Source organism: Eptesicus fuscus, chromosome 18 (assembly GCF_027574615.1).
Source record: "Eptesicus fuscus isolate TK198812 chromosome 18, DD_ASM_mEF_20220401, whole genome shotgun sequence".
Lineage (NCBI taxonomy): Eukaryota > Metazoa > Chordata > Mammalia > Chiroptera > Vespertilionidae > Eptesicus > Eptesicus fuscus.
Genome location: NC_072490.1, coordinates 35,194,100 through 35,213,528, shown reverse-complemented (window position 1 = coordinate 35,213,528; position 19,429 = coordinate 35,194,100). Strand labels below are relative to the sequence as shown.

General features: G+C 39.6%; 1 protein-coding gene across 1 annotated transcript in view; it reads left to right on the top strand.

Annotated features, from left to right (window-relative positions):
* Positions 1–4,774, top strand: part of SYN2 (synapsin II) — a 46,703-nt gene extending 41,929 nt beyond the window's left edge. The window contains exons 9-10 of the mRNA XM_054729569.1: positions 820–935; positions 3,865–4,774. Of these exons, the coding sequence (XP_054585544.1) occupies positions 820–935; positions 3,865–4,000 (252 nt within the window). The 3' untranslated portion in view covers positions 4,001–4,774. The remainder of the gene's footprint in view (positions 1–819; positions 936–3,864) is intronic.
* The last annotated feature ends 14,655 nt before the right edge of the window (positions 4,775–19,429 follow it).

Below are 19,429 nucleotides of genomic sequence, written 5' to 3'. Positions count from 1 at the left end.
GGGGGTGGGAATCAGACACATGTAGACTCAGAGCTGGACGAAGGCTAGTTCCATAAAACAATGTAAGTCAGTGATTGTCAATGATCATAAAGCACAGAATACTTTTTGAAGAACTTTCTCATCTATTACCATCTTTGAAACACTACCATCTTAAAAGAAAACTACAAGTAGCCCTTATTTTTTAACAGTTTTATGGTTAGAAACACAGAGGCCCAGAAAAGTTTCCTGACTTGCTCAAGGAGTCACTGATAGACTATGTCTTGAGTTTTCTGATTCCCAGACCACAGCTCTTTCCACTGCCCTGTACTGTGTCTGCTATGTGGAACTTGAGAACTCCTAGTGAACCATGAGGAACCTCTGGGGAAGAGAGGTGGGGTCCCTCTGATCGGCGGGGTCTTCTGTAGAGAGCTCACCTTTGATTGAAGCCGCTCATCCCATGGTTTCTTCCCTGTCCCCCCGATTTCTACTGTGACTGAGGTGCTGTGTCTCTGAGGAAAAGCAAGTAGTTGCAATGTATGAGGGTAACCAGGAACTCGCTCTGGAGTCCTTCAGAGCCTCGGGTGGCTTCTTGATATGGAGCTTATCCTTTCAGTAATTAACTAACCACACCCTTTGAAACATAGATTTTAACAAGAAAACCCTTTGATATGGTTAAATTATGAAGTTTTTCTTGTACTGAACCTAGGGGGCCCTGGGCAACCCCAAGGAATGCAACCCCCAGGCAAGGTGCTGCCTCCACGTCGACTCCCCCGTGGACCATCAGTGCCACCTTCCTCCTCTTCCTCCTCCTCCTCTTCTTCCTCCTTCTCGGCTCCTCAGCTGCCGGGCGGCCCCACCACCCACGGATATGCACCCTCCAGCAGCAGCTCCCTGGCAGAGGCCCAGCCACCCCCGGCTGCTCCACCACAGAAGCCCCAGCCTCACCCACAGCTCAAGTAAGAGACAACTCAGCAGCTGCTTCCCCTCCCCTCTTCCTGCCCTTCCTTGCAGGCCTTGGGCTCCAGAGGTGCTAGAAAGCACCTTCAGTCAGGCCTCTTCCTCCTCCACAGATATTTTTGTGGGGTTTTTTTTTTGGGGTTTTGGTTTTGGGTTTTATTTTTTGGTTTTTGGTTGTGTGTGGGTGTTTTTTTTGTTGTTGTTGTTGTTGGGGGCCTATTTAGGGTTGATTGTGGAGGATAGGAAAGAGGGAAGTGAAAGTCTAAAGTCTAGCTAGAAGCTCAAATCCTCCCCTTTCTTACTGGGGAGTGACAATAAGGCAGAGATACTACCCCTTCTATTCTTGTACTACCTTAGGGTGTTTTGGGTGTTTTTTTTTGTTTTTTTTTTTTTTATCCTGTCTCCTACTCTTTTTCCCATTTCCTCTCTCTCTCTCTCTCTCTCTCTCTCTCTCTCTCTCTCTCTCTCTCTCATTTTTAAAAAAATCCTTATTGCTGCCTCTGACTCACAATTTACGGTATGTAATTAGCAAGGCTGCTCAGAAGGAAAAGAGAGAAGTAGTTAAATCCATTTCAACTTTTTACTCTCAGCTTTCTCAGAGAGAGGTCAGTTTCTGGTGTGGTCATCTGAGAAGGACTCAGCTAGAGACCCTGAGCAACTGCATCCTCTGGGGTTCTCTCACTCCCATGAAAAACTTTAGAAGCCCCCATTAAACTGCCCTGCTTCAGAGGAAGAACTGAGAACCCCTAGGAAATAGTACAGCTGTACTTGAGAAGAATAGCACCTGCATGCGGGTGGTGGTCAGTTCTACCTTCTCCACCAGAACCAGAGGTACCTCTCTTCAATTTCCCCAAACAGTACTCTGCATCACTGTCAGCACAGACAGCTGCAGCCTTGGGGGATGGTATAGACCCATCTGTGCTTCTCAGAGTAAAATAATGAGAATCTTTAGGGAGGGAGAATAGGGGGCCATAGAATTTTGGAGTTCAAATGAGGCACTTTTAGAGATTGTCTAGCCATCGCATAAATGAGAAAACACAGCTCAGAGAGATTCGATTAATTTTCATTTTTAAAGCCACTCTGCTCATTAGTGGCATAGCCAGGATTAGGACTCAGGGGCTCCAGATGACCACGTTCTCTGGGTTTTCCAATCCTACATGACAGGAGGAGTATCACCCACTCCAGCTCCCCCTGCTCTGGCCAGTGACACATTTCTTATCTCACATGTCCCATAACCTCCCTTCAACCCAGTTTTTTTTTTTTTCTTTTTTCTGTATGCTGACTTTTTAATCTCTCCTACCTTCTCAGTAGCCAATTTTGGCCCCAGTTTGAGGGCAGATTTTTGGGTTGTCACTGCTTAAGTTGTTGAATAACGCCAGCCTCTGATGAGGAAGGCTTATACCCAGTCCCTCAACCTGTGCGTGCAAAGGAGCCCCCCTTCCCAGAGGCCAGCATGTGTGGCTCATCTCTAGCCTAATGAAAGGCAGGGCATCTGTTCACAGTCACTGCAGGAAGCGAGAAACTGCTCATACTTCTGTAGAATGAAGTTTCTGGGGATGCACCCTGAATTTAGGGGAGGGCTGGGAGTTTTAAAGCACCAGGAAAAAAGTTCTGGAGACAGAAACAGGCAGGAAAGGGACACAGTAGAAATAAAAAAACCAGAGAAGATGGGCCACTGGAGACACTAGACCTGTATCCTCTTCGAAGTTCTGGGCTTAGCCTTCCCTTGACCTTCTTGAGTTTTTTTTTTCTCTCTGAATTGCTAATCTCTCAAGGGATAAATCAGTCCCTAAAATGTGTGTGATTTTTTTCCCCCAGTAGAAAACTGCCTAACAACCTTGTGTTGGCCTGATGAGTAGAGTTGTCCCTCAGTGTCCATGGGGGATTGGTTCCAGGACCCCCTGCAGATACCAAAATTTGAGGATGCTCAAGTTCCTTATGTAAAATTGTGTAGTATTTGCATATAACCTATATTTGCATATAACCTACAGCCGGGTATGCTTTCACATCTTCATTCACATGGCTTCAGCGTAGTGTTCGGCTTATGGCATATTCAAGTTTGCTTTTAAGAATTATCTGGGATTTATTTTTTCAAATATATTTGATCCCTAGTTGGTTAAATCTGTGAATGTGGAGGGCTGTCTGTGTCTCTTGCCCCTGGACACCCGGAGCCCCACAGACCTTATACTAGGGGTCCTCTGAGGAAGGCTGCAAAGAGTGATTACATCCACTTTAATGCTCAAGGTAAATTGAGCACTAGAGTTAGTGCCAAGCCAAAAGGTTCTTTTGGAATCAAAGAAAAAAAGCAGAATATAAAAAGCTATAAAAAGGCCTAGAGATTATTTTACCAAACAACTACAGACCACAAATAAAAACCAAATACCAGAGAGGCAATGGCTTGCCTAGGGTCAAGAGTAAGTGAGTGGCAGAATCAAGACTGACTCAGTTCTTCTGATGCTGACTCCACACTACTTGACAATTCATGGAAAAGAGAGTGCAAGAGTCCATGGGCCCCTAGTTGTTACATTTCATCAGAAGGGAAGGGTGTGAGTCCTAGATTAGTACTTACCAAGTTGAGGCCTCAGAAATTTAGTCTGCTGGCTCTTTAGCATTAAATAAAAGAAACATCCTTTGAGTCACCCCTTCTTCCTCTTTCCATTCTCTCTCTTTTTTCCCTTCTTCCTTTTTCTCCTCCTTCCTCTCTCCCTCACTGCCCCCATCCTTTCCTGTTTTAGCAGCAGTGAAGGTGAAGAAAATAGTACAGGAGCCTCCCAGGATCGTGGCAGCACAGTCCCTACTGGCTTTCTATCACTGTGGTCTCCCTTGGGTGGGAGTGGGGGTTCCAGTTGTGTATCCTCATGTGATCGTCCTTTCCTAACTTGCTGGGAACACCACCCTCTCACGTTCTCTCTGGTTTTTATCTTCAAGCAAGTCGCAGTCCCTGACAAATGCCTTCAGCTTCTCTGAGTCCTCCTTCTTCCGGTCTTCAGCCAATGAGGATGAAGCCAAAGCAGAGACCATCAGGAGCTTGAGGAAGTCCTTTGCCAGCCTCTTTTCAGATTAGCTCTTCAGACACGTGGGCACCTGGCCTAACCGGGAAAGGCATCTGAGACATTTGCCAACAACAGTCAGCCACGTTTGGTAGTGATGTCCCATGACCTTGACTTGTGTGGCCCCTTCCTCTGCTCCATTGTGCTAAGTGATGTGCAGCTCAGAAAAGATCATGTGAAGGTCTCAGGGCAGGTGCCTAATCAGCAAGGGGCACCTGACATCAGAGAGAATAGAGCTGCTTTTCTGTAGTTATGAGAGCATTCTCTGAGGTCATCGTTTGGTGTGAGTTTAGTGGCCTTATTGTGACAGCGCCATCATGTCTTATTCTTCCTTGTGAAACCAGGACTCCCTTCATTGAGGACTCCTGGTAGCTTAACCTAACTCAGATGCAGTGCTAAGCATGCCCCCTCTCCTTTAGTCAATGCTGCCTATGTGGGGAGTATATACTTAACCCAAAATATTCTTGGTGTTAGGAACTTACCCACACCTGGATCCCTTGTCAGACACACCTGATTAGCTGTTGAAAACACACCTGCCCAGCACATGAGATTCCTTGACTGCTGTCATAGTGAAGCACCTTTAGTCTACTGATACTGGAGAGAACAAGGATCTGCAGTTTTCCCCTTTCCCTCTCTGGAGTGCAGTTCTTTTGTGTGTGCTGCAGTGATCTTGAGCTCCGAAGCTGCTCTGTGGAGAATGCATGACACTGTAACAGCAGTATAACAACTTTTGTGTTCATCTCAAAATAAATGTTAAGACATTTGGTGTAATAAAAACAGCAGCATTAACCAGCATTTGATTCAGCCATGAGGTCTCCCCTAAGCTACCCTTTTGACTGAGTGTATGTGAGGCATGTGTGCGTTTTTGGGAGTGCAGGGAAGGAAAAAGTCTAGGACGGTGAAGCTGTTTGTGTTATTATGTGTGAATGTGCTTCTGTGTGAATGTGATTGTGAGTGTATGACTATTTCCAAGTGAATGAGAGTATGGCTGTCCTTTAGATGACACTTATGCTGGGCTTCCTGACACCTCTCCAGTGATTACATTTCCTCCAGGACATCTGTACTTCCTTCAGTAACTCAGGATTTCTACCAATTTTACTGAATATCAAGACTTTCTAATAAGCATAGCATCCTTTCCCCCATAGCAGTCAAGTTAGACCTACTTGTTTGGTGTATCAAGCTTCTCAGCTGAAGCCCACATGGTGGTACCAATGAGGCTGGACTGACCTGCCCTGGTGAAGGGGATCCCACAAGCCCCAGGCATCCTGAAGAGGCCTGTGATGAAGGGTGTGCTCTGGGGGTTTTCACTACAGCTTCTTCATGTCTCTGGTACTCAAGAGTATGTTCTCCCAAACCACAAATTCTGTGAGGATAAGTACCACATCTGCACTGATAAAAAGAAATCAGTATATTGACATTTTATCAAAATAACTTCCTACACGTGATACCCATTCTACTAACTCAACAAAACACTCATCCAAATGCCACTATCTTGCTAACTCTCCTTAGAGTAGATGCTGAGAGGTCAGAGAATGAATTTCTCTGGTGCCAGGGTCTCCTTTCTAACTTAACCATGCTTTCAGAGTTCAAGGATCTAGATCTCTACCTTCTTCTTACACTTAAAAAGCAGGAAGTAGAACCTCCCATTAAATGACATCTCCGGGAATGGCAGCTTTCCTCCAACACAACACATATAACTAGGGAACAAAATACAAACCAAACAAAAGGGTGGTGGTGGTGTGTTGGGAGTGGGGGGGTGGGGCGGGTTAGGGAATACCTATGCTCAAGAGAATTGATCTTTATGGTTTCTTCTATTTCCAACCAAGAGTCTAGCACTTGTAGTCACTTCTATCCCCCCGGTTCCAAATATTTCTTAATAGAATTCATTTAGTTAAAAAGCATTTACTGAGTATGTAATGTAAGTATAAACATTGTGATGAATTCAAGGAAATATTTACTAACATTTCCATAGTGCTACTAAGTCCCAGGCAGAATTCTAAGCACTTAACATTTATCAAATCATTTATTCCTTATAACAAACCTGTATTATAGGTACTATTATTATTTTACAAATGAGAAAATGGAAGCACATCAATTTAATAACTTGCTTAAGTTCACCCAACTGGTTTGTGGTGGAGCTGGAATTTGAACCCAAGCAGTGGAGCTCATGGCCTTGACTACTTTGCTGTATTTCTATTACTTAATCTAGCAGATGGAACAAGATGTAATTGTGTTAAATTGTATATAACATGGCAACAAAATAAGAGATGTACACAAAACTTTTTCACACTTCCTTCACCTATCCCTTGACCTCAGGGAAAGAAAGGATGGGAGAAGATTGGAGTGCTTGTTACCAGTGTTGACCCCTTATCCTAGAATCATGAGTAACATACACAGTGTATCTTATTGTGATCGAATATAATTCTGGTTCTTGAAAAATTACTCATTCTTCCACATTTAATGTCAGACCAAAAACCACAAGTGGCTTATTTAGAAAATGAGTCAACCCTGGAACTGCTGGGGTGACAAAAAGGGGAGGGATTTACCATAGATCATGCGGCACCCTAGTCCAAAGGACATGTGGATTCTATCCAACTCTTAGTTATGGGGTGGGGCTAGAGGTGGGGGAGTTCCATTCAGAAACAGCCCTCTTGATACATAATAAAGATGGCTTCAGAGACTGGGAAATTTGCCACTCACAACAAGCAATAAATATTTGATGAATACCATGATAAAAAACATCTAAAGCAGGGATCTCCAAGGGTTGATGACTGTCCATTATAGATCTTGAAACCTTAGTCTATAGGTCAATTGTGACCACTGTGCAATCATCTCTACAACTGATGGGGATTCCTTACCCACATCTTCATCCCAGATTAATAGAGATAGAATACTTCATCCCTGCCCTTATGAAAATCTCCATCTCCCTGGATCAAGATCAATTAGTAGCGCTAGCTGATTTGGCTCAGTGGATAGAGTGTTGGCCCACAGACTGAAGGGTCATAGGTTCAATTCCGGTCAAGAGCACGTACCCGGATTGCAGGCTTGATCCCCAGGCCCAGTTGAGTTGCTATCTTTCTCTGTCTCTCCCTGTCCCGTCCACTCTCTCTAAAAATCAATGGAAAAATACCTTGGGTGAGGATTAACAACAACAAAAGATTAATTAATTCTGCTCATCATTTATTTGTTCACAGCTCTTTATTGTGTTCTTACTAAGCTCAATAAATTCTGTGGGAAGAATATGAAAATGAGTTAAGCAAGGATTCTGCCCTCACAAAATTTTACAGCCCAGTACAGGGGTAGCATATAAACACATATTAAGAAGAAAGTGGTAAGCACCATAAGACAAATGCAGTCAAAACGTTAGTTTGGAAAAAAAAATTATGGTTGATAAGTATTGGTGAGGATATGGGAAACGGAACTCTGACACATTGCAAATGGGAACATATGTTGGTACTACCACTTCAGGGAACAATTTGGCAATATCCAATGCACAAACCTTATGACTCAGCAATTTCATTTCTAGACATTCACTCTAGAGAATCTCTTGCACATGTACTCAAGGAGGCAACTAAAAGAATTAGTCTCAGCATCACTGGTGAAAAATGGAAACAACCACTGTCTCTCAAGGAGGGAATTAAAACATAAATTGGTTTATTCATAAATTGGAACGTTCTATAGGAATTAAACAAAAATATTTGAAGAATTTAGAAAAGATATGGAAGGAGAATGAAAAAGATGAGCCAAGTAAGTGTAAAATGGCCAACAAGCAGGTACATGTTGTTGGTGTCAAGCTTTTGTGGTCAGAGAAGACGGCACCCTAGAAGTGAGCTGTGAGCAACCCACAGGATAGGGAGGCATGCCAGCTAGGGAGAATGGGATGAGTGCACAAAGTTCAGTCATTGAATTTTTCAGTTCAAAGTTTCATCTACTTTTATCCTGTCATTTTACAGATGTGAAAACCAAGGCCCATGCAACTTAAGGAGCTTGTCATGTCATGAAGAAAGTTAGTAGTAGAAGCAAATGAGTCTCAGTCCTAGATGGGCCATTCGGGGCACTGTCCCTTGTGAGGTAAATGTATGGGTTTCATTTCCAGGGGCCCTCCAGGGAGGGAGAGGCTTACAAGAGCATTTCACAGAGGCAGGGGAAGAAATGGGAAGAGACAGTATTGGGCAGTGGAAGGAGCCTAGGCTCTGAAATCAAATTTGAGTTTAAATCCTGGCTTTGCTAATTATTAGCTAATTGACTTTAATTATAAGTCATTTAGCTTTTCTGGGTCTTGATTTTCTCATCTATAAATGAGAACAATACTACCTTTCTGAGGAGGTTTTCTAAAGATTTTAATGAGTTAATTTATCTCAAGTCTTGTGCTAACAGTGGTTGGCATGTGAGAGGATCATAAAAAATCCTCTCTGTCTCATAAAAAGAACACCAGTGTAATCCCCAAAGCCCTTTTGGCCAGGACTCTTCCAGGAGCAGCTAAAGAATGGCCAAGCTTGCCTTTCTTTATCTCCTGTAAGGAGAGAGGCTCTAGGGCTATTTCAGCCCAACTGAGTAATGCCTTTTCCTAGGGCTATGGTTCTTTTGAGTTGTTTAAATTGAGTTGAGGGTCAACACCTGGGGAGACAAATGCTGCTGTCTAAGCATCCTACTAATAATGAGGAGTGGATGTGGGTGGGTGTGCGTGCGCGCGCGTGCATAACCCAAAACCACTGCAGCCATAGAAATGACAGCACAAACCCATATGACTCTAATGGATTAATTTTTAATTGTTCATACCATATGATCATTCCTACAGTGGTGTGTGGTTTCCTTCAAACAATTCATTTGGGAGGCTAAAAATTTATTCCAATAAGCCTGCTGCTTATGCTTAGAAAATAATTGCCTTCAGATCTGTAGTCCTCAAATTTGAATTCTGTAACTCTGGGAAGTTCTTTACCTGGGAATCTAGAGATCCCTATACAAACTGTTCTGTGTATTGTATATTTTGGCAGGTCCTCAACACACACAAAAAAATTAAGAATCATTGCTTTAGGGAGTGAATTTTGATTAAAAAAAAACACCACTACTTAAAATTCTTTGGGAGTTAACTAATGATTAAGCTAAATAATATGTAAGGTTCTAAACACAATGTGGCTATAAATTAATAAGATAATTTTATGTGGCTTGTAGACTGGTTCTAAAGGAAATTAATCCCAGAAAAGGGGTCTCATATGTTTTTAATAGTTTCTCTTGAAATAAATGTCAAGTCCCATCAAGATTATTGATTTTGAAGGAGAGAAAATGTATTTCAGCAGGCAAATTCTGTTTGTTAAAAGTAACCTTATTACTGTCTAATTCTCAAGTAACAGACTTATTTAGAATAATGTTTTCTTCCTCAGGTAATCATAACCATTATTCCTTACATTTGTATAGTATTTCACAGTTTATACAGCATCTTGCATTTTAAAGACACTATGTGGTTTATAAAGCCCTGAATCATCTATCATTTTGTTAGAATCTCACAATATAGCCCCATGAAGCTATTCTTCGTTATAGGTAACTTCCAAGTATCTGAGTTGGGACTCACACTTGAATGATACTCTTTCTCCTATAAATCTCTTTGGACTTCAGAGTTTGTTGATGAGAAAACAATGCAATTGTTCATTCTCTCTGATGTTCTGATATTCCCTCCTCTTATTCAATACACTATCACTCTGAGAATTTGCTTTCTCTCTTGGATATTGATATAGTCACACACACACACACACACACACACACACACACACACACACACACCTGCCCACTGGCCTTTATTGTCAGTAGTTTTTTCTTCTGTTTCATACTTCCCCAGCCTATCACCTTCAGGGAAATAACCTGAGGGGGTGGGGGGAAGGGAACACCAGAGAGCTCTTTAGGAACCCCATACTCCTGTAAACAAATGCTCCTCAGGGAACACTGCCCCATTTTCATCCACCTCCATATCCATATATATCTTTTGTGATAAGAATTTCCATCCTTCAGCTAACTCTTCCATAGCAGAAAGCCATAGCCATCCCAGTAGTTGTGATTAAATTCAGTGACTGCCTGACAAACCCTGGTTGTTCTAGATCCAGTTCTTGAAGGAAGGGAGATTAGCTTTCTCAGATTACTAGGGGGATGACACAGTTTTGGACTTCTTGGATCCACTCTGGAGCTCATGGGTAATCATTTTTGGCAGATAATTGTAAAGAATAGGCCCAAAGAAACCCCCTAGACAGCTCAACCACTCAACATTCTAAGACCCTCAAACCACCTTGAGAACTGAGTGGCTTGGGAGTGGATTGGAATGACATTTGGGCTGCTCATTTGCCTTTGGAGTTTCACTGAGCTAACACAATATAACTCTTGGGATCTAAAGATACTTTTTATTTGAATATTTAACACCCAAGTAGTAAATTTCTCAACTTATTTTGATATAATATTTATAGCAAGAGGTTATTTCAAGTAGATTATTTCTTCTTAAAGACTATTTCTTTGTTTTGTCCCCATAGCTATTATTCTGGATTAGGAATTTTATTTATGCCTCTTATTTGCCAGCCTTCTAATTGGGCTTCCTGGCTTCAATCTCTTGCCTATTTCTTTCTTTGTTTTGTTGTTGTTGTTAATCCTCATTTGAGGATATTTTTTCCATTGATTTTTAGAAAAAGTGGAAGGGAGGGAGGGGGGTGAAGAGAGAAACATCAATGTGAGAGATACATCGATTGGTCGCCTCCCACACACACCCTGACCAGGGCCAGGAATTGAACCTGCAACCCATTTACTAGTACATGCCCTTGATTGAAAATCGAACCCACTATCCTTTGGTGCTCGGGCCAACACTGTAACCACTTAGCAACACTGACCCAGGCTCTTGCCTATTTCTTTTAAAACCTCTGATTATCAAAATCTTTCAGTGGATCTCCAAGCATAAATAGTAGGGCCCAAACTCCGTATCTTGGCACTTAAGGTCCCCCTAGAGTCTAGCCTCAATTTATCAGGGAGGGAATATGTTTAGTGGTTAGGTATTTGGGCTTTGGGATCAGGCAAATCTGGTTTCAGTACTAGTTCTACCACTTGTTAGCTGTGTGACCTTGGGCAAATGACTAAACTTCTCTAAACCTCAGTTTCCTTACTAGTAACAACTGTAATAGTAATACCTCATATGGCTGTTGTTAGGATTAAATGAGATAATGCATGGAAAGTACTGTATTCAGGTACCCCACGCATATAAGGAAGATCCTAATATTTATTATCATCATTGGTTTTCAACCCTATCTCCTCCTATTTGGCTGCAGCTAAGCTGATATAAAATCCACTGTGCTTTCACATTCTTGCTCTACACATATACTCACTTTATCATTTTCAGCTACCCTCAGCCCCTTAAAAATTCCTTTTCTTATTCTCATTACCCATCCAGATCATATAAATCCTTCAAGGCCCAGTTGAAATATCACCACCTACCCATGAAGCAATTTCTGCCCACATTAGTAGTCCCCCCTGATTGTTCTCTCTTCTCTAAATTCTTACAATCACGTATTACCTCTACTACTTGCATAGATTTTTTTGCAGATTCACATGATTTCATTAAACTGTATGCGCTTTTGTCTCTTTATTCTTTTCATAATCTTGAACTCTTTTATGATTTTTATATTGAATTATTTTCTTCAGCTTTTTTTCTACTGAAGTCTTTGTTTTAGGCTATGCTGAACCCCACATTTCTCCCAATATTTTATTATGAAAATTTTAAAATGCACATAAAGTTGAAGTAACTGTACAGTGAGCACTTTTATACTCACTACCTACATTCTACAAATAATGTTGTATTATTCTTGCTTTATCCCATATCTATCCATCCCTTTGTGCATTCAACAATCCATCTAGTTTTTAATGCATATCATAGAAAGTTGCAGACATCAGTACACTTGATAAATGATAATACAAATTAGTTCCACCTGGTAAGAACTTTGAAGATAATATAGTTTATTCCATGATTTTATAGAGGAAAAAACTAAAGCCCTAAGATATTAAACAATTAGTCTAACTTCAGTCAATCAATCAACATATATGTTGTGAGCACCTACTATGTGTCTGGTATTCTGCTAGGTCCTGGAATATAATTAATAAAACAGATAAAGGCCCTGTCATCTTGAAGTTTACAAGGGGGAAGACAGGTATTAAACAGATCATCACAAATAGTTAAATAGTAAAGTACATGGGGATCCAATTAAGTGGTGGATTGGTAAAGGGATTCTGAGAGGAATCATTGCATACTGTATTGATCTCTAGACCCTTATTGTTGCTGATTTCCAATGGCTTTCATATACATATAATAATACTCTCTTTTTTTCTACATGAATAAGTGACTATATTGTAAAATTATTATTGTTGTAAAAATAAGAAATTCCTCCAGAAGAAACCAAATACTGCAAGGCAGAGTTAGAGGTGAAGCCTCTGTGGAAGAAAAGATTCTCAACAACATGGAGATGTTAGCCTTAGCCCTGTAGTTAAAGCTATAAAGCAGAAACATTGGCCTTCCGAGAGCTAGGGCAGAGATTGCTCAGGTCAGACTACAGGAAGCATATGAACTAAAGCAAAAGGGACCCTAAACTCGAAAGAAGCTCATTATAGGGTGGGATCAAAGAATTACAGATCAAAGGTTTCATTAAGAGTGGCCTCCTGAGCTGGACTTTGTTCCTAATTTTAGAGTTGTAAATTCCTAGTAGGCTGAGTATGTGTGAGTGAAACATGATTTTTCCTTAGGAAATTTCGAAGTTTCTTTCCTATTGAATGATTTAAGGATTTTGCAGTTTCTCCTACAAGTTTGTTCTGTTGGAAGCTGTCTTACTGTACTAAGGTAAATAAATGGGTTCATGGCTGGTCTCAAGACAAGGGAGTAGCATGGAGATTTATCAAGGCTTTATGTCTGATTTACTAGTAGACTTCTGATGCCAGAATTTTGCCATAAGCTAAGTTCATGGATTGACTGAGCACATTCCCAACACAATCCTTTTCCCTAAGATTGCCATTTCAAAAAGGGCCATGCTTTTTTGTCTCTTTCTCCCTTGTTTCTTTTCTTTCTTTTTTTTTTTTTTAACTTATTTTACATTTGGTAAATAGACCATTTCTAGATAACCCTAAAAACTTGTTGAATGTCATAAGGGAGGACTGTGAATACCTTGTACTCTTAATTATTCAGTTTCCTCCTTTTTTTTTCAAATGGATGATGCATCATCACCCATTGCCAAGTGATTTGCCTCCCTATCCCACTAACATCAAGCCTGGTTATGGGACTTTGGCCAATGGCATGAAAACCAACAGAATTTACTCCACAAAGCCAACTCATTTGGCTCTCCCATAGCCACAAAAATGATCAGCCTGGGTCTAAGCGTAGAAAGACAAGTGGAATAGAACCACAGCTGGTTTGCAGGTGCCAGCATCTAATGTGAGTGATAAATGCATGCTTGTGTTATAAGCAATTGGTGCTTTGGAGTTGTCTGTCTCTATAGCAAACCTGAGCGATATATACTGACAAAAAACTATTGAGACTAGACCATCTCTGGAATTTTGCCTAGGGTGGGTGAGATTTCTCAGAAAGCTAGTTTTGAACTAGCTATTGCAATATTGCAGGAAGATGGTTTGGAAATTAAAAGAAACTAATTCAAGTGAATAAGGGTAGTATGGAAAGAGGTGTGAAGTCTGTATTGGGAAGAGGAAATGGTGTTTTCTTGGAAATCTTTTTTTTTAAATAGTATTTTTATTGATTTCAGAGAGGAAGGGGGAGGGAGAGAGAGATAGAAACATCAATGATGAGAGAGAATCATTGATCAGCTGCCTCCTGCACACCCCCTACCAGGAATTGAGCCTGCAAGTTGGGCATGTGCCCTTGCCTGGAATCGAACCCAGGACCCTTCAGTCTGTAGGCCGACGCTCTATCCACTGAGCCAAACTGGCTAGTGCTTAACTTGAAGATCTTTACATTAGTTTGTTACGTTCTTCTAGAGCTCCCTAGACTACCCCTTGTAAATGCTGGAGTTTAGTTTCTCTCAGAAAAGCCATGGACTATGATATGACTGGCATTATTAAAAAGTGAGATTGCTTTCAATATTGGATAAAAAAATATTTGATAAAAAGTGTTTCTACTTAAAAATAAACATTTCTTTCAAGGAACTGCCTAGTGATATAGAAATCAGCAAATACTCTTGATTTTTGTCTGAAAATATGATTAAATAAAACTTTATAAAGGGCAACCACTGAAGAACTTCTTCCTATGCAGTAGTAGTAGAACCCAGCAATGCTTTCTATAAGACCTACTGAACCATGTGGGCGCCAACTAAAATGTAATAGGAATCAAAAGGAGAGCATTCTAAAAAGTCCTGGATTTCTAGCGTCTTATTAACTGGGTCACCACTTTGGATCCTTTTGATACTATTTTTAGAAGCAAATACTACCTTTGTTCAAGTCCCCTAACTTTGTATCTTTGTAAAGTTCCAGCTGCTTCCAGCCAGACCTGCTTTTCCCATTCATCTTATTTTACATTCATTCTGAAAACGTAGGCCAGATTAAGCCCAAAGTGTCACTTGCACCAAAGCACACCTCTAACTCACACCCAGAATAGCTCCCCACTGCCTTGAGCATAAAGGCCATACTATAACTGATCACCAAGGCTCTCTGCAAATAAAACCCAATATATGGTCTTAGCTTCCTACTACACTAATCCTCTACTCCAAACTAATGATCTACTCATAATTCTCCAAATATAACTTGTGCTTTCCTGCCTACTCACCTCTGCTCATGAAGTTAAAGATATGCTCTCTCTCTTCTGTTTGTTCAAATACTTCTCACCCTTCAAGCCCTCACTCATGTTTCACCCACGAAGTGATGTCTGACAACGCAATTACAAGGGATTTGGGTCCTATTAATTATATGGATGATACAGACTTTTTGGAACCCAATATTGCTTGATTTAATGAAGTCAAAGGACAATAATTTATGGTTGTAACTTCTTAATGGCTAACTAGCTTGAGCAGAAGGCAAAAAGCTAAATACCACATTGAAGCCGAATCTACTGAGCCAGATTCTGCTGTTGGCAATTTAGTTAGAATTTAGGGACAAATACAAACACCAAAATCACCTTTTCAAAGTAATAGCTACTGCTCAAGCATTCCCTTCAGAACCTGGAGACCCATTAAAGATTGTGGGTTTTTAGGATACATGGAGAGTAAATCTTGAAAGGCAGGGAGATCTGTGCATTCTCTTGGAAATCTGTGAATCATAAATATTATTTTTAGTCTTATAGTTTTCAAACTTTACTTTTTGTAATAGAACACCCATTTTTTTCAAAAATATTTTACATGAGCCTGGCTGGTGTGGCTCAGCAGTTGAGTGTCAACCCAGGAAGCAAGTGGTCGCTAGTTCGATTTTGTCATAGCACATACCCGAGTTGCAGGCTCAATCCCCAGAAGGGGGTGTTCAGGAGGCAACCAATTGATGATGTTCCTCTCCCATAAATGTTTCTATCTCTCTATCCTCTTCCTTCTTCTCTCTCCAAAAGTCAATAAAACATATTTAAACATACATATTTTTTTTACATGAAACCTTAATGTATAAAACAGATTAAAGTACTTTTTTTTTTTTTCTGATTAAAGGAGAACAGCAGGCCAGGCACACCACTTTGTTGACCTTTATCCCAAGGTGATCTCTGCATCCCTTCCTTGAAACACCAAGTCTAAAAAAAACACCTATTTATCGCTGGTATAGTCCAACTCTGCTATCCTATTTACAACACCTCTGATGATTATTCATTCAGCCTGTGTTTAAATATAAGGTTTTAGTCTTTCTGCTTAGCTGAAATTGAGCTAAAGGTATATTATAACCCTTACCAAAATGAAGAAGTTAAAGCTCCCCAAATTGAAAGCCACCTGGGATGCACAGGTCAGGGCGCTTCCACAGATAGTAACATGTGCCATGTGTGCCAAAGTACTCAGAGAAGGACAAGAAGAGTGGCTCAGTGTCAACCTCTGGATCAGAGCTCACTGCTTCCAGACCAGTGAAGAGAGGCAGGAGGAGTTCTACAGAGTGTACCTTAGAAAATGGGATTGGGTTCTTTGGCAGTATCTTTATTCCTTACAATTGCTTCAAGCCGCAGAGCTGCTAGCTGTTTGAAAGATCATTTTAATGAAAATATTTACTCTTAAGTGACAGGGTATACCTAATGAAAGGTTACAAAGGCTAAGGTTAGAGAATATTTAAAATGTGTTTCAATTGCCATTTTGTCAGTAATGCCCCTCCCAGGTCTCTCTCTTCTATAATGAAATCCAAGACTTCAATAGATGGATCTTCCAGGATCACAAAATGCGTTTATTTTTCTTACATGGAAAAGGAAGCTTATTAAAAACAAATAAGCATTTAGGGCATTGTGGAAGAAGGGATTCCTCATGCCAGGTTTCACATCCAAATGAACTGAAGAAAAGTGCTGTACAAGATAATCAAGTGTGTGACAGATAATCATGGATAAATATGAGTGGGAAGCTTAACTTCCTACTGGTGGTTATCCAGAGCTTGTTGGTGTAACCACAGGCAGGGCTAAGACAGTTTCCACTCCCATCCCTGAGTTAGGTGTTATTGCCTTCCAACAAACCCTCAAAGGGCCCAGTGTTGTGAGATAGAAGGGTAGAGAGGAAGGCCAAGGCACAACTCTATATAAAAGGAAGTGATTCGTTTAAATATATACTGTATTTAATACAATATTCAAGTGAGTATAGGAGTCTACGCTCCACTGTGAGTAAGGGTGTGGCTGCTGGAAGCTAACTTGGAGGGGGAAAAAATTTGGATTTTGGTACAAGTACTTTAGCCCATGGGTAAAATACCAGCAAAGTGCCAGCTGCAAGTATGTACATCAGAGAGCACAAAGAAAACACCATTTCTAAAAAAAACATCTGCCAAAACCTCCAGACTTTGAATTCAGGCAATCAAACAGAGCTGTGAAACAAACCTATCAACCTAAAACTTACCAGTCCACCAATTTGGCTTCTTCTGAATTATGTTGACAGTGGTAGCACTCTTCCAAACACAGGAGGTTTGTTATTTAATGGGTAGTAACGAGGTACTGGCATAAGTGGTTTCATGTTGTCAGTGTATGCATAATTCCCCTTGTTGGAGAAAAACTACGTGATTTCTGCCCCTGCAGAACAAGCCTTTAGTGGGATGAGTAACACGGGGTGGTGGTCCTGAAAGCAAGGGTCTCTGGTTGGTAAGGCCCAGAATTGTATTCAATTTCCTACACTTTATTTTAAACTCACCTCCTTTAAGAAATTTTCTAACTTGGCTGCAGTCAGTCAAAGTGTGATATCAGAACAAGGACATTTGCATTCTCTTTGAAAACCATAAAGTCTTTCTGAGGAGAGAAACATCCATGTAAAAAAGGAATTTTAAAATCAAATGTACAAAAAAAATTAATTTACATATACATTTAGAATAATTAAATCTTAGAATTCCAATCAAAGGAATTTCAGAGGGCATCTAGCCCAAACTCACCTGTCACAAACCTGGCATGGGACTGTGCCTGGGACTTGCAAAGTACAAATAGGTAAACAGTAAAACTTCATGTTTTCAAGTTCCCTTATGTCAAATTTTATCATATTTAATAAGAAGCACCTAGGATAAAAAGAAAAAAAAGCCCAAGCCCATGTTATTTATGATCTTTAAAATATATAATCAAGGATGAAAGAGGAAATGCAAAATGACATGGCAGAATTTCTAGAAAATTCTTACACTGAAAATAGATGTCAGAATCTCAGAGATATAGCTAAGTGAAACGCAAAGAAAATTAATAGTATCAAATACCTATGTTAATAAATATTAAAATAAATTAAATATGATAAAAATGTAAGAAAATGAAATAAATAGAAAAAAGCAGAAGAAATAAATTGATAAGGATAAAAGCAGAAATGCCCGGCTGATGTGGCTCAATGGTAGAGCATCGACCTATGAACCAGGGGAGGTCATGGTTCAGTTCCAGGTCAAGGCACATGCCGGGTTGCGGGCTCGATCCCCAGTACAGGGTGTGCAGAAGGCAGCCAATAATGATTCTCTGTCATCATTGATGTTTTTATCTTTCTCTCCCTCTCCCTTTGTCTCTGAAATCAATAAAAATAGGTTTTTTAAAAAGCAGAAATTAATGAGATTTTTAAAACTTATACTAATATCAAAAGATGGTTCATTGAAAACATTCACAAAAATAAACAATCCAACAGCCAATCTAGTATTTTTAAAGGGGAGAGAAAGCCTAAAGACACAAAATAAGAAATGGCCAGGAGAAAGTGAGTAAAAGAAAGGTAATTTTAAAAAAACCACAACTCTATGCAAATACATGAAATAATTAATTTTTAAATAAGAATAAACCCATTACATGTTCATATAAATAATAACTTTATTTATATGAAAAATAATTATATATTCCTTTTAAAATTTGCTAGGAAGAGTGGTTTGTTTGCATTTTGCAAGTCTCTTTAATATCTGGCTTCACAGAAGACAATTGGATTCTTACCTGCTTCTGCATTCAATTTGTTGTCACACACACTTTAGCCTCTGGATAACTCCACTGTATATTTGTGAGAGAATGAAAATGAAAGAAGTTGAAACTTGATGTTCTAGGAAAATATAATTTACCAAAAAGTATAATTTTACCAACAAAAAAACTACAGGCCAATCTTATTTATGAATATTGATGCAAAAATCTTAAATAGGATATTTGGAAATAGAACTCAACAGCATATTAAACAAACATCCTGAGCAAGTAGAACTCATTCCAGAATGCAAGAATGCTTCAATATTAGGAATTATAAGTCATCATAAGTCAAATACGAAAGTCATATAAATAGAGCTAAACATTTTATAAAATTAAAAACCTATTCCTGATAGAAATAATAAAACAGGAAACAATGGATACTTTCTTAAAATGATAAATACAAAAATTGTCATTATTTTCTTAACATAAACATATGTACATAAATTTTACATATGATATAAATATGGAGATAGAGATAGAGATATCTTAGCCTTCAGACCACCATTTTATTTACTGGGAAACACTGAAGGCATTTCCACTAAAGTCGGGTGTAAGACAAGCATGAACACAATCACTATTATTATTTAACCTGATACTGGAGGTATTGATCAATACTGTTAGAAAAGAGAAAGCAACTAGAAGCATAAGAATTTATAAATTATTAAAGATTAAATTATTTCTTTTGGTGACAATGCAAGAAAATTGCTGGAAAAACTATAACAAATTAAGAATTAGGAAATTAAATATTTCCCCCCACTTATTTAGCATACTAGATTTCTGTTTACTCTTTGTTTTATTAAGATTAGTCTATTTTTCTATTTGTAGACCACTATCATACAGTTTTAATTACTATAACTTTATAATGTTTTGATTGTGT